General features: G+C 56.3%; 1 protein-coding gene and 1 long non-coding RNA gene across 2 annotated transcripts; both read left to right on the top strand.

Annotated features, from left to right (window-relative positions):
• Positions 1 to 86: 86 nt before the first annotated feature.
• TMEM127 (transmembrane protein 127) lies at positions 87 to 5,329 on the top strand. The gene is made up of 3 exons (XM_015882962.1): positions 87 to 364; positions 1,766 to 1,930; positions 4,182 to 5,329. Exons 1-3 carry the CDS (start codon positions 109 to 111, stop codon positions 4,487 to 4,489), a joined length of 729 nt encoding a protein of 242 aa, XP_015738448.1. The 5' UTR covers positions 87 to 108; the 3' UTR covers positions 4,490 to 5,329.
• A 5,476-nt stretch (positions 5,330 to 10,805) lies between these two features.
• On the top strand, positions 10,806 to 11,490 carry LOC107323606. Its single transcript, XR_001559304.2, has 3 exons — positions 10,806 to 10,864; positions 11,123 to 11,231; positions 11,460 to 11,490. It is a non-coding gene; the product is annotated as an uncharacterized LOC107323606 (long non-coding RNA).
• The last annotated feature ends 3,959 nt before the right edge of the window (positions 11,491 to 15,449 follow it).

Raw genomic sequence — 15,449 nt, 5'->3', positions numbered from 1 at the left:
AGCGGAAGCGCCGCCATGTTGCCGCCCTAGTGACGTCACCGCCGCGCTCGCCGGAAGCGGAAGCGGAGCCCGCGGCCTGAGGCGGTGCCGGCTGTTCGGGCCGCAGCCATGTACAACCCGGCCGGGCCCGGGCTGCACGGCAGGGGGAGGCGGCGGGGAACGGCGGGAGGCGGCGGGGGGGGGGCGCTGCCCAAACAACCGGAGCGGAGCCTGGCGTCGGCGCTGCCCGGGGCTCTGTCCATCACCGCGCTCTGCACCGCGCTGGCCGAACCCGCCTGGCTCCGGATCCACGGCGGGACCTGCGGGCGGCAGGAGCTGGGGGTGGCCGATGTGATGGGGACCGTCAGGACCGAGCTGCTGAGGGGTGAGAAACGGGAGAGCGGGGAGAGTGGGGCGGTATAGGGTCCTTATGGGGCTTATAGGGTCCTTATGGGGTTATGGGGTCCTTATGGGGTCCTTATGGGGTCCCTATGGGGCTCGCTATGGGCCCGCTATGGGGTCGCTATGGGGCCGCTATGGGGCCGCTATGGGTTCGCTATAGGGCTCGGTGTGGGGTCCTTATTGGATCGGTATGGGATCGGTATGGGGCTTATTATGGGGTCCTTATGGGGTCAGTATTGGGTCGTTATGGGATCGGTATGTGGCTCGGTATGGGGCTCGCTATGGGGTCGTTATGGGGGTCCGTATGGGGTCGGTCTGGGGCTCCTATGGGGCTCAGTATGGGGTCCTTATGGGGCTCAGTATGGGGCCGGTATGGGATCGGTATGGGGCGTATTATGGGCTCGGTATGGGAATTGGTATGGAGCTGATGGGGCTCGGTATGGGGTTGTTATGGGGTCGGTATGGGGTCCTTATGGGGTTCTTATGGGGTCATTATGGGGTCTTATGGGGTCCTTATGGGGTCGCTATGGGGTCCTTATGGGATAGGTATGAGGCCCTTATGGAGCTCGGTATGGGTATCGCTATGGGGCTCGCTATGGGGTCCTTATGGGGCTCGTTACGGGTCTCATTATGAGTCTCCTTATAGGGTCTTTATGGGGTCTTTATGGGTCTATGGGGTTTTTATGGGGTTTTATAGGGTCGGTATGGGGTTTTTATGGGGTCACTATGGGGTCATTATGGGGTCCTTATGGGGCTCGATATGGGCTTGTTATGGAGTCGTTATGGGGCTCGGTCTGGGGTTGTTATAAGGCTGATGGAGTCCTTATTGGTTGTTATAGGGCCGCTATGGGGCTCCTATGGGTCATTATGGGGCTGAGGTTTGGGAGCAGCCACTTTGTGCTTCCTGCCCCTTCCATCCTTATGGCCCAACAACAACAGCCCCATCCGTGCCCTATTCCCCACCCAGCCGTTCCTATGGCCCCATATATGGGGTCAATGGGGTGACACCCCCCCCAGGAAGAGCATTCCACCCCATTGCCGTGTCCCGGTGCTAATTACCCCCCATTAAAGCTGGGGGCTGTGAGTCCATTGCAGCCCTTCCTGCTGTGGGTTGGGGTGGTGTCAGTGCATGGATCAGGCCCTTAAAGCAAAGGGGAAGGAGGAAGCTGGGCCAAGTTGTGTGTTCTGGGCTGTTTTAATGCATAAAACACAGCAAAACCCCTATAGAACCAATGTGGGTTGTATTGAGGCCAATGTAAAACCCTCAGCTGGGCTCTGGCCCCACTCTTTGCTATGATTCTCAAGGCATTAAGGCTCAAAGCATCACCTGAATCCCAGCAATGCTGAGCTGTAGGGCTCCGATCGCCTCCATTTCTCCCCATAGATTATTGCATGAACCCTCAGACCGTTCTCCTGCTCCGTGTCATCGCTTCCTTCTGCTTCTTGGGCATCATCTGCAGCCTCTCAGCTTTTCTGCTCGACGTCTTCGGGCCCAAACACCCGGCCCTAAAGATCACCCGACGTTACGCCTTCGCTCACATCCTCACAGGTAACAACAGCAATGCACACACAGGGACCCATAGGGCTCATTGTTCAGCCCCACATTGCTATCTCTGCCCCTTGGTTTGGGGCTGGTTGCATTCCCTATATACAGAGCCTCCCCTATATGCAGAGCCTTCCCTATATAGAGAGCCTTACAGAGCCTTCCCTATATACACGGAGCCTTCCCTATATATGGAGCCTTCCCTATATGCGGAGCCGTCCCTATATAGAGAGCCTTGCAGAGCCTTCCCTATATGCAGAGCCTCCCCTATATATAAAGCCTTACAGAGCCTCCCCTATATACGCGGAGCCTCCCCTATATATGGACCCTCCCCTATATGTAGAGCCGCCCCTATATGTAAAGCCTTCCCTATATAGAGAGCCTTACAGAGCCTCCCCTATATGCAGAGCCTTCCCTATATATAGAGCCTTACAGAGCTTCCCCTATATATGGAGCTTCCCCTATATATGGAGCTTCCCCTATATATGGAGCTTCCCCTATATATGGAGCTTCCCCTATATATGGAGCTTCCCCTATATATGGAGCTTCCCCTATATATGGAGCCTTCCCTATATGCAGAGCCTTCCCTATATATGTGGAGCCTTCCCTATATGCGGAGCTGTCCCTATATGCAGAGCCTTCCCTATATATAGAGCCTTACAGAGCCTCCCCTATATACATGGAGTCTCCCCTATATGTGGAGCCTTCCCTATATATGGAGCCTCCCCTATATGCAGAGCCTCCCCTATATAGAGAGCCTTACGGAGCCTCCCCTATATACACGGAGCCTTCCCTATATGCAGAGCCTCGCCTATATGCGGAGCCTCCCCTATATACATGGAGCCTCCCCTATATGCAGAGCCTTCCCTATATATAGAGCCTTGCAGAGCCTCCCCTATATGCAGAGCCTTCCCTATATATAGAGCCTTATAGAGCCTTCCCTATATATACAGAGCCTTCCCTATATATGCAGAGCCTCCCCTATATATAGAGCCTTACAGAGCCTCCCCTATATACACGGAGCCTCCCCTATATACAGAGCCATCCCTATACACAGAGCTTTCCCCTCGCTCTGTTCTTGAAGCCTGGAGCTGGGTTTTATGGCAGCCTCTGATCCCCAAAGCAAAGCTCGGTCAGGTGAGGGGGCTTCAATGAGGGTATATAGGGCAGAGCTGTGCCCTTATGGGGAAGGTTCTGGGCTCTGACTCATCCTCATGAGGCTGAAGGAGGTTTATAGCCCTGATCCCTGCTGCTATTAGACACGTCATTGAGCTGAGCTGCTCAATGGAGCTTTAAGCCTCGTGTTGCTGTGTCTGCTCTGCTCCTTGTTGGCCATGGGAGCCCTTCAGCCTCATCTCACAGCCCCCCCAGCCCCCCTTATCTCACAGCCCCCCTTACTGCCCCTCTTATTTCACAGCCCCCTTACTGCCCCCCTTATTTCACAGCCCCCTTATTGCCCCCCTTATTTCACAGCCCCCTTACTGCCCCCCTTATCTCGTAGCCCTCCAGCTGCCCCCCTCCCCTCTAAAGGCAATGGGTCTCCCCCCATATCTCTATGCAGCCACAGCCTCAAAGGCACCAAAAGCTCCTTGTGCTTCCCCATGGGGGGCAGGACGATCCCAAACAAGGGGAGCTGGGTCTAAATGGAGGCTCAAACAAGGGGGAACTGGGTCTCTGTGTCTAAATAAAGGCTCAAACAAGGAGAGCTGGGTCTCTATGTCCCAATGAAGGCTCAAACAAGGGGAGCTTGGTCTAAATGGAGGCTCAAACAAGGAGAGCTGAGTCTCTATGTCTAAATGAAGGCTCAAATGAGGGGAGCTGGGTCTAAATGAAGGCTCAGACAAGGGGGGCTGGGTCTAAATGAAGGCTTAAACAAGGGGAGCTGAGTCCCAATGAAGGCTCAAACAAGGGGGAGCTGAGTCTCTATGTCCAACTGAAGGCTCAAATGAGGGGAGCTGGGTCTAAATGGAGGCTCAAACAAGGAGAGCTGAGTCTCTATGTCCCAATGAAGGCTCAAACAAGGGGAGCTTGGTCTAAACGGAGGCTCAAACAAGGGGGGGCTGAGTCTCTATGTCCAACTGAAGGCTCAGAGCTCACCCAGCTCCCTTCCCTTCCCCTTTGTGCACCCCCAGCTGCCTTTACTTCCCCTTGGTGCTGAGTCCATCCCTTCCATCTCACCCTATGGCCGCGTTCTCTTCCCGATGCCTCAACTCTCATTTCCTTCCTTCCCACCCAACCCTTCTCCATCCCCCCCAAGTCCTGCAGTGCGCCACCGTCATCGGGTTCTGCTATTGGGCCTCGGAGCTGATCCTGGCCCAGCAGCAGCAGCACAAGAAATACCACGGCTCCCAGGTCTACGTCACCTTCGCCGTCAGCTTTTACCTCGTTGCCGGAGCAGGAGGAGCCTCGATCTTGGCTACGGCCGCCAACCTGCTGCGCCATTACCCCAGCGAGGAGGAGGAGCAGGCGCTGGAGCTGCTGTCGGAGATGGAGGAGAACGAACCTTACCCTGCGGAGTACGAGGTGATCAATCAGTTCCAGCCGCCTCCAGCTTATACCCCGTGATGGGACGGGGCTCCGGCAGCTCTGGGATGGAGACACCGACCTCAATGCTCTGCTATGGGGTGTGAGGACCCTCCAAGCTCCCTCCGTTCTACGTGGGGCTGTTGGCCCCGTTGCTTGATGGGGATGAGCCCCCCTTTGTTTTATGGACTCTGTGTTGTGGTTTTAACCCCCTCCCTCCACTCGAAGCGACGTGGGGCTGATCCCATGGACAACACGGACACGACATGAACCCCAGCTCCGTGTCCTCCCAGCCCCATAGGAGCCTTTGGGGCAGGCACAGCATCTCCCGCACCCAGCGCTGCCCTATTGCACTTTAACCCACCAGGCTTCGCTGCTGGGGGCTGCGGAGCTGCTGCCCCCCATCCACCCCTTCATCCCTATTGGAACCTCCAGGTTTTTAACCCACATAAATGGAGACTTTTAACCCCTAATGGATCCCACACTAATGGGAGCAGATGGAGCCACACTAAGGGACGGGCTGCGAGATCCCAACGCCTCCATGTCAATGGGAACTGTTGGTTTCCTGCTCCCCATTCATGGCTTTGGATCCTGCTTTGGCCCCATTCTCTGCCTGGCCCCATGGTGAGGGCTATGGGGGGGGGGCTTTGCTTTGCTATGGGGCCTGAAACAAAGAGGGGGAAGCCCACCCCCCCCTGAGCCCCATAGGGCAGCAGTGCGGCCCCCCCCCCTCCTCCTGCCGCCCCCCAGCACCGCTATGCAACCATGGGAGCTGACAGGGGGAGCAGCCATTGAGCTGCATTGGGGGGGGTCCGTGCAGCCCCCGACCCGATATGGGCTGAGCTGCTGCTGTGTGGGCCCAGAACCGGGCGGTTCCCCCCTCCCCCCACCCTCCGCCTCCTGCCCCTCCCCCCAGCCGGGCCAGCAAACCGAGCAAGGCCGGCCCGGTGACCGCGGAATGTGACCCGGAATGGAACGGCGACCAGGCCCAACCAACGGCGGGAACAATTGCCAGCCGTCGGGGTAGGCCGCGGCGCGCTGGTTTGGGGTGCGTCATCAAGATGCGACTGTGGTGCTGATTGGATGCCGCGTGCTAAATGCGGAGCGTTTTTCCTGCGGTATTGGGTGGAGAGGCAAACGTCCCACTGCGGCTGATTGGGGCGAGAGGGGAAATGGGCGGGGTCCAATGAGGGCGAAGGGGCATTGGGGCTGCGTTGGGGTCATATTGGGGTCTATATTGGGGTGTTGGGGCCATTTGGGGTCCATTTTGGGGTTAGAGTCTGTATTAGGGGTTGGGGTCGCCATAATTGGGGTCTTGGGGTCTACATTCTGGGGTCCATGTTGTGGTTGGGGGCCATATTGGGGTCTATTGGGGTCATTGGGGGCCATATTGGGTCCATGTTGGGGGTTAGAGTCTGTTCATTAAGGGGGGGTTCCCCCCAATATTTGGTGGGGTCTCTGGGGGTCTACATTGGGGCAATGTTGTGGGTTGGGGTCCATATTGGGTGTCGTATATTGGGGTCTTGGGGTCCATAATTGGTGTGGTCCCTGAAGCGACCTACACTCACGCTATCTCGGAGCAGCAAGTATCGAGGTCCAACGTTTGGTTAAGGCTTATTAGGGTTGGGGTCCATATTGGGGTCTTGGGGTCTACATTGGGGTCCATGTTGTGGGTTGGGGTCCATATTGGGGTCTATATTGGGGTCTTGGGGTCCATGTTGGGGTCTATATTGGGGTTGGGGGTCCATATTGGGGTCAACATTGGGGTCTTGGGGTCCATATTGGGATCCATGTTATGGGTTGGGTCCATATTGGGGTCTAAGGTGTTTGGGGGCCTGGGTCCATATTGGGGTCTATGTTGGGGGCTTGGGGTCCATATTGGGGTCTTGGGGTCCACAATTAGGTCTAACAATTGGGGTCCATTGTTGGGATCCATGTTTGGATCCACATTGGGGTCCTACATTGGGGGCCATATTTGGGGTCTATATTAGGGGTTGGGGTCCATTTTGGGTCCATTTTGGGGTCTTGGGGTCCATATTAGGGGTTTGGGTCCATTTTGGGTCTAACATTGGGTCCATGTTGTGGGTTGGGGTCCATATTGGGGTCTATGATGGGGGTTGGGTTCTACATTGGGGTCCATGTTGGGGTCCATATTGGGGTCCACCTTGGGGCCCATATTGAGATCCATATTGGGGTCTACACTGGGGTCCATATTGAGGTCTTAGGATCCACATTGGGATCTACATTGGGATCCACACTGGGATCCACATTGGGTACCACATTGGGATCCATAGGTGTTTATGGGGCCGTGGGCTGCATCCATTGTGCTCAGCTATAGGGCTGCAGCACAGCGCTGTGGGGCAGAGCACGGAGTTATGGGGTGCCAAGGGGGGCACAGAGCTCCGTGCCCCATAGACGGAGCCCCCCAACCCCCCCATATCCCCCCCAAACCTTATTAATATTCCATATGATATTACACGGCTCAGCAGAGGTGCAGGAAATCATCTCATCCTCCTTTATCTCCGTGTATTTGTACAGAAATCCAACGTTTACGCAGCCGTTATTTACAGCCCGGCCAAAGTTGCATAAAACCCAGGGGGGGAAAGAGGGAAATAAAGGGGGTATGGGGGGATAAAAGGGGTATGGGGGGAAAGGGGGTTGGGGGGAAGGTAAGGGGAAGGGGGTATGGGGGGATAAAGGGGGTATGGGGGGGGATAAAGGGGGTATGGGGGGGATAAAGGGGGGGTTAAAAAATGGGGGAAAAGGGGGGAAGGGATAAAGGGGGTATGGGGCGCGGGATAAAGGGGGGTATAGGGGGGTAGGGGATAATGGGGGATAATGGGGGTAATGGGGATAATAATGGGGGTATCGGGTAGGCCGTCGAGGGGTACGATGGGTGGGGCTGGGGGCTAGACTGACAGAGGAGGAGTGAGGGCGAGGGGGCGCGTGGGGGGGATTAAATATACCAGAAAAAAAGGGTGGGGTTTTTTATTGGGCAAGTATCCAAGGGGGTAAATTTGGGGGAATAAAGAAAAGGGGGGTGGGTATGGGGTAGGGGTGGGGGACGGGGGGGGGGGGGGGGGGGGGGGCGGAATGTAGGACCAAGCTGGAGGAGGCCGCGGTTTGCAGGTAAAGGATTTGGCGCGTGCGTGTGGCACTGGTGACACACGGGGGGTTCCCCCGGGGTCCCTTCTTCCCAGCGGGCACAGACCAACCTCGCACGGGCTCGCCTTGGGGCCCCTCTAGCAGAGCCAGCCGCAACCGCACAGCGCTGTGTTATTGTGGGGTGGCTCCGCTGTCGGTGCTTTGGATGGGGGTGGGGGTCTCTTTTCTTCTTCAACAGCCTCTATCTTTTCAAATCACCCTCCTGCCCCCCAGGTTGCTGCAGAGCTCGAGGGCAGCCGGAGGGCTGTGGGGGGGTGTGTGGGTTTGATTGGCTTGAGGTTTTTGGATTTGGCAGCACACACCGAACACCGACCGCCACTTTGTCCCATTTTAGGCTAATTCTGCCCATTGTAACGGCCGATAATGGCTCGACACAGCGGGCACACGTGCCCAGCTTCCCTCCGCGGCTTTCGTTTCTTTCCCCTCCCGCCGTTGCTGTCCCGGCGGGCAGCGCCAGCGGGGCGGGGCTGCGCTCGTCGTACCGATTGCCCCCGGACCGGGCAGGGCCGGAAGGAGCGCGGGGGCGGAGGCGGGATGCGGGATACGGGACACGGGATGCGGGAATACGGGATACAGGATACAGGATACGGGAATGCTGCCGGCGGGATGCGGCGGGCGGTTGAGCGGAACGGGGAGGCCGAGCGGGGCGGGCCTGGGCCTGAGCTGAGCTGGGCTGAGCTCGAACGTTTCCCGGCTCGGGCCCCGCAGGTTGTTGCTGGAGCTGCAGGCGGCGCTGCGCGGCGGCGCGGGAGCGGAGGAGGGAGTTTGGAGCGGAGCGGCGGAGCGAGGCCGGGGATCTGAACTGCGAGGGGTGAGTGCGGGACGGAGGGGGGAGATATGGGGTGAATATGGGGGGAGATATGGGGGGAGATGGGGGGTGAGATGGGGGGAGATATGGGGTGATATGGGGGTGATATGGGGGTGAAGATGGGGGCTGCGGTTACACGGGTCCGCATGTGGCGTGTCCCCCGCAGGGAGCAGCGCGGAGAATGAACGAGCCGAAGCGGAGGCGGGACCCGGCGCTGGACGCGGTGAGGCGCTTGCGCGCGTCCCGGGCCGGGGTCCGTACGGCACCGCTGGGGTGGTTCCTGCGGGAACGGCTGGGGGAGCGAGTCGGAGCGTGCTAGGAATGAACGGGGTGGGCAGCTGGGCGTGTGCTCCTCGCGCAGAGAGCTCGACTTCAGCACGGGAGCTGGCAGGAGCTGGAGCTGCTGAACGGCCGCCCTGCAGAAAGCGGCTGAGAGTCAGGAACAGCGTGTCCGGAACGAACGCACCGACACGGGGCGCTGCGGGAGCAAAACCTGCGGGCGAAGCAGCTGATGGGGACACGGCCGAGCTGAAGGTGCCCGCGGCCACGCAGCGGACGGCGCTGCGGCGTGGCGCGGCAACCAGCTGCGAAGGTGAGAGGCAGCAGCCAGGAGCGGCCAGCGCTGCCAAGGAATAAGGGCGCTCCGGTACCGGGTGGCGGGCCCCGAGGAAACTGAGGCCCCGATCGTGACCAAAGAACCCAAAGAAAAACCCGGCAGGACGTGTCGGCAGGGCGGCTGGGGCGGCTGCAAAGAAGCCTCCTCCAAAGCTGTGGCTTCCAAACAAGGACGCAGCCGTGGGGGGGCAGCCGGTCCGGGCGGCTGCTGACCCCAGAGGACAGTTGGCATCCCCAGGTCTGCACACAGTGAGCAGCTCAGCCTCCCTGCTGGGGAGGGGAGCTCGGTGGTCTGTGTGTGGGCAGCAGCCAGTGCTGGGCAGGGGAGCTGCTGGTGGTTCCCGTCATCGGGACGCGCCCGGAGCAGAGGAGCACACAGCTGGGGCAGGGAGCGCAGCACTGCGGGCAGCAGCACTGCAGGAGCAGAGGTGGGTGCTTGGCTGTGGCTCAGCATGGCCAAACACGGCTCATTTGGTTCTGCCCACCCTCAACGCTTTATTTGCTGGAAGGAAGGGGGCCATTGCAGTCCAGAAGCCTTTGTGGCTGTTGAGTGAACCCCTGCACGCCGGGCGAGCTGCTCTCGGGTGGCTGGGACTTCACAAGTCCTTTCACTGTGATTCCTGCTACTTGTCCCGCACTGGGCTCTGACTGCTTGGGCAAGTTGTGTCTGTAGAGCTTTCCTCGGAGCCCGCTTTCCAATCCACATAACAGCTCATTGATTGTCTTTATTTTCATTTATTTAAAACAGAGATAGCGATAAATAATTCACAAATAATCTCTCTCAGAAGCCCAGTGCTGTTTGGAGAGAGGCTGTCTGGATCTCATGTTATGCCCTTTAACCTCTAAGATGACGTCTGATAACTGTAAAATCGGGATTAGGCTGAGTGTAGGTGTAGGAAGGCTTACAGGGTGGGTGGAAACTGAGCTCCTGTTTTGCAGGTTCCAGCTGGAGCTGCCCCTTCCCTACAGGAAAGCACATGCCAGGAACTCCAGGTAAGCACCAGGGCAGCCTGCAGGGCTCGAAGTGGGGCAGTGCAGGGGCCCAGCCTCGAGTACCCCGTGCTATTAGCTTACCGAGTTGTTGGTGTTGTGTTGTGTGTGGCTCTCTGTCCTGGAAGCAGTGCTGCTGTGCTTGCATGAGGCCAGGTGAGCTGCCCTGGAACAGAGCTTGTTAACACAGACAGGTAGCGCTGTGGTATTAGGGTGAGCCTGGGTCGCTCTCCAAAAAACTACCATCCTCCAGTCCCATCAGGGAATATCTTTTCATTGCTTGTCCTCTGGGGCTCCTGATGATGGGATTTGTCAGATCCGAAGCTTAAGCCACCAATGCAGCGATGGCTGCTTGCCTTAACCTCAGGAATTGCTCCTTCTGTGCAGTCATTTTATCGGGCAGCAATCTGTCAGCTGCCCTTCGGCAACGTGGAGATAATCAGTTCCCTTCATTTTCCCTGCTAAATTGAGCCCTTCCACATCTGATAGCTCTGATACAACTTAAAACACTGTTCATTATCTCTTCCCATTCGGTAACAAATTGAAACCAACCTTTGTTGTCCTGTGTGTCCTGTGTGTGCCTCCACCGTAACTTTGGTTTGCACACATTTACTGGAGGAGCAAATGTACAGGGAAAGAAACATGCGGGGAGGTGCCTGTATTGGAAGCCTCTGATGTGAAGCAGATTGGTGTGAAGCAGTGGCAGCACCACCCTGAACCCCTCCTGAACCCCCTGGGCTTTGGCAGGGCATGGGAACACGAAGTGCGCGTCTCTGGCCACACAGAGCTGAATGCAGCGGCTGCAAGGAAATGTTTCACAGAGAGGATCCCAGAGCACTGTATCCTTCCTCTGTGTGGTGTGTGCCATTGGGGGGGAGATGTGCTTCCCATAGCAGGGGAATTCAAGCCTGCTCTTCTAGGAAGAGTTTTGTTTCTTTCCTCATATGGCAGCTTTTATGTACTTGTCTAAGTTCATGAAGCTGTGCAGAATGAGGCTGAGGAGGTGAAACATCTGCCCTGCCCTCACCTGCCTGTGAGAGCCTGCTTGCTCGCTGTGCTGCTGTTGTGAAATGTTCCTTAAGCTGCTTTTGTTTGAGTTTCGTTCACCAACGCCAACGCTCAGCCCTGCAGAGATAGAGGAGGAATTAAGAGCTCTCCAGGATATTCCCTCCCATCTGAGCCTGTGCGTGGAAGCTGAGTCTGCAGGTAAGAAAGAGCAAGAAGTGGGAGGAGGGCAGAGGGTGGAGTAGGGGTGGTTTTCAATGGGTTTGAGTTCCTTCGTGTCTGGTGCCTCTTGCTGTGGCCAGACAAGACAGGACAGGAGCGCTCTGTGAAGGCTTTGTTAACCTATTGGGCCAACTGCAAAAGAAACTGATTCTCTGGCGGGTTTCAGCATTCTCATACCTGCTGGTTTTTCCTCTGCTTCTCCTCTAGACCATCCCACTCTTCAAAGAGAGTAACGAAAAGCCCTTCTTGACCTTGGAAGCTCTGCAGGAGCAACAGTATCCCAGTACTTGCATAAGCTGCAGCTTCTACGAGCAGGTGAGCTGGTGCTGGTGCTGGTGCTGGGGTGTGTCAGGGTGGGAGGGTGGCCGGCAGCTGTGCCCGTCGAAATAGTAGTTTGCCTGGTGTGGGTAGAAATGCTGCAATTCAGAGCCTGGCGAATGTGTAGCTGTTGAGAGAATGGAGGGGAACTGGGTGGTGCCATAGGGATGTTCCTGAATTGTTGCCATGTGTGAGGAGTGTGCCCAAATGGAATAACATCACCGTTCCTATATGACTGAAGTAGCTCACGAGCTCTGTGAATACAGGTTTAACTTGCTTGTCACTGCCAATTCTTCACCCGGGACAGCTGTGAGTCCCAAAGGAGGCTGCAACCGGACTGCACTGGACCAAAGGAGATTGCCTGTGCAGCCTGTGCTGCCGGGGCTCGGCTGTGTGGCAGTGCAGACACGCATGGCTGTGCCTCTCCTGTGCTACTCCAGGCTCCAGGAGCTGAGGGATTTGTTTGCCTTGACAAAGAAGACCTGCGAAGTGTCCGATGCTGCAACCAGGAAGATTGCCTTACAAAAGGTGAGTCTTTAAGGGTTAGTGCTGCTGTGGTAGGGCCAGGAAGGGCAGCTGTGGGGCAGCAGGGAGCAGCAGCACAGTGAGCTTTCCCAGCAGTATTTCTTTATGCCTCATGTTTGTGTCCCATCAGTGCCTCACTTTATTTTGTGGAAGAGCAGACCTACCCTTTGAAGAGCTTTAAGTGCCTGACCCTCTTCCGATAATGAGGGTTTCAATGTGCACTGTTGGTGGAGTGTGGTAGTGCAGGAGTGAAGTTGGTACTGGGGCTTGGAGATCAAAGCTTTGGCCGGACCCCATACTGGGTCGCCATCTGAGGCCCACTTTTGGTCAATTCCCCTCTTTGTGTGACCTGCTTCAGCTATCAAACTTCTGTACTGCCTGCTGTTTTCCTTTTAGTGTCAGCCCCCTGTGCAGCTAATCTTGACTTTACCTTCCTTCCATGGCCTGTAAGAGCATGAAGGGAAGTCAGCCTCTCCAGCAGCCCAAGCTCAGTGCTTGCTGCACTGACCATTTGTTCTTCTTGACAGCAAAGGAAGAGATCTGAGAAGCCACGTCTGCCCTGTGCCTTTGACCTGCCCTTCAACCTACTTCTATGACAGAGGCTTTGGAAATGCAATTATTTATAACCAAAGGGAAGTTATTTCTAAGATGCCGTGCTTTTTCTCCCCATCTGAAGTCAGGCTGTGGGCTTGTTTCCAAATGGGATTTTAGTGCTATATACTTGAATTATGGGTTGTGAGGTCTTTGCTTTTATATCTGCCCAAAGCATCCCGCAGTGACTGAAGCCCTGTGCTTCGCTGACGGTCCCATTTCCTCTGCACGGGTTTTTAAACAGCGCCATGTGCAGCTGAGCACTGTAGAGACCCCCTCTGCAGCAGCCCCAAACTCTGTCCTTTTGAGTCTTTCCTTTCTATCCTCCACTGGAACATGCTTGGAGGGGTGTGATGATCACACGGAGCTTATCATCCCCTCCTGCCATGAGAAGCAGTGCACACAGTTGGCCACATGCAGCTCCATTGAGCAGACTGCTTGGAGTTCATTAGCAGGTAGCTGAAAAAATCCCTGGCCAAATGCCTTTGTGAGTATTCATTCTAGACTGACACGCTGAAGGGAAGCTTTTGTCCCTTGATAATGAGTTCATTTGTGCTTCAGTTGTCAGTCACACCGCAGAGCTTGATGCTGTTATGCCTGGGGGGGAAAAACTGGCACAGGCCAGAGGGTTGTTGGTGAGTGGGCTGAGCTCACTCCGAGCTCGGCTTTGTGAGCCAGGTGCCAGAAGAGCTGTGCTTAGCAGCGGGTCAGTAAGCCCTGCCTGGTTGTGGTTGCAGAGCTACCAAAGCCCAACACAAGCGCTTGTGAGATAGGGTGGCGTGTATAACAATGCATTAATAACGCTGTTAAGGGTGGGCAGTGATAGAACAAGGGGGAAATGGTTTCCAGCACTGGGAGCAGTGGCGGTTTAGGTTGGATCTTAGGAGGAAAAGTTTTTTTTCACGAATCAACAGAAGGGTGGGTGACCACTGTTCACAGGTTGCCCAAGGAGGGCTGTGGATGCCCCATCCACTGCAGGCATTCAAGGCCAGGCTGGATGTGGCTTCTGGGCAGCCTGGGCTGCCTGTTGGTGACTTTGGCACACAAGCAAGAGGGATGGGACTAGGAATGAGCAATCATGGTACTTTTCGCAACCCAAGGCCAGTGTGGGTTCGAGCGTGTGCACAATCATGGCTCTGGCATAGCAGGGATGCAGCTGAATGCAGCACTGGGCCCTTCCTGCAGCACAGTGCAGCACAGGAGCGCTGCCCATCATCTGACTGCTCAGAGCACTGCATGGCTGCTGGTGTGCTTCACGAGCAAGGGATGAGCAGCCCTGCCATCCCTGAAAAGCTGCCACTTGTCAATTAGCACATTATTACTCATAGCAACTGAGGCTGATAGATTGCGTTTGTTATGCAGCCACTTCAGCTCTAGGAATCCCAGGGCGGCACCCCATCCTCACTCCAAATGATGTTTCTCCTTTACTCCTGCCAGCTCACCATGACAGAACTGCTGCCTGTCCCTGGACTCCAGGCCCTGCCAGGGGCCTCTGCAGCTCAGCTGTACCGGGCGAATGTACACGGGCGCAGAGCATCTGCGAGGGGAGCGGGCGGGCGCGCTTCCCCGGTCTGGTGCAGGATGAGCTGTCAGACTGAGCTGCTGAGAGCCTCCCTCTGCCATTCACATCAACAGCCACGGTTTGAAGCAATAAATCTTTTTCCGATAACTTCTAGTGCGCTTCACCTGTTTTGTCATCCTAAAGGAAACTCAACTTCTGGGCTTTGACTTGTTTGCTCATCAGTTGCTTTTACAGCTTGTTAATTGTGAAGGTCTGTGAGGCCGCTTCATGGACACCGGAGGTGGCTGTTCTTTCAAGGTCCGTCTGCTCTGGAATTCTTCTCCACTTCAGCATGGAGTGGCCTTGCATTCAGATAACACAGCTGTCCCTAACCCAGGCCCCTTCAGCCTGCGGGTCACCTTGCTGCAAAAGATCACGGCTCCATCAGGCAGCCTTGGCGACTTGCCCTGCTCCTTTGCAGTGACTTACACCTCCATCCTACAGCTGACGCGGTTTCTCGGCTGGAGCGGTCCGGATCTGTGCTGGGCCTGGCCTGCGTGTGCTCGGGGGGCTGCGGCTGGCAGCAGGAGGAGGGGCTTGGAGCGAGCCCGGTGAGGTGGCAACTTCCAGCGCTTGGCGTTGCTGCTGAAAGCCTGCGCATGGCGGCTTGCTTGTGGAAGCAGCCTTGTCGCAGAGTGACCTGAGGCAATGCCCTGCCCAGCTTGTGGAAGTACAAGCTGTAGGCAATCCTGAACCTTGGCCCAATACAGGAACCCCTGCTTCGGTTCTTCCTGCACCTTCAGTCTGCACTCAAACCCCTGGTGCTGCTGTGTGGCAATTGCTTCAGAGTCACATGGCAGCCTATCATGTCATTGCACAAAGCGTTTTTGGGAAGTTTATCTATGGGGTAGGGCAAAGGGCCCCAAAATACTGATGCGGCATTTCTACTTCTTGTTACAGCTGGGCTTGCATCATACCTTGCAGCTGGACCAGGCTCCTGCTTGGAGGAGTTCAGCCCTTGGAGATGCTGAACATTGGTCATTATTATTTCCTTCTGTGTTTTTTTTTTTCAGGGCTGGAGTTAAGGTGGTCCGACTTCCAGCTGTTTGGGCTCTTTCTGACCCTCAGAATCTGCCCAAACCCATCCCAGTGCTGGGTGTGAGAGAGCAGCTTTTACCGTCACTGTTTGTAATTTCTTCTTTGCATTGTGTTCAGTTCTTCACGTTTTGGTTCCCGTGGGGTGTTGAGCTGGGGCGGGCTCG

Source organism: Coturnix japonica, chromosome 22 (genome assembly GCF_001577835.2).
Source record: "Coturnix japonica isolate 7356 chromosome 22, Coturnix japonica 2.1, whole genome shotgun sequence".
Taxonomy (NCBI): domain Eukaryota; kingdom Metazoa; phylum Chordata; class Aves; order Galliformes; family Phasianidae; genus Coturnix; species Coturnix japonica.
This window is presented reverse-complemented; position numbering and strand designations above follow the sequence as displayed.

Bases quoted from the DNA above. Each gene is read 5' to 3' on its own strand.
- TMEM127 (XM_015882962.1), top strand. From the start codon at position 109: ATGTACAACCCGGCCGGGCCCGGGCTGCACGGCAGGGGGAGGCGGCGG. The intron at 365-1,765 runs GTGAGAAACGGG...TTCTCCCCATAG, and splicing joins CAGGACCGAGCTGCTGAGGG to ATTATTGCATGAACCCTCAG. The intron at 1,931-4,181 runs GTAACAACAGCA...ATCCCCCCCAAG, and splicing joins CTTCGCTCACATCCTCACAG to TCCTGCAGTGCGCCACCGTC.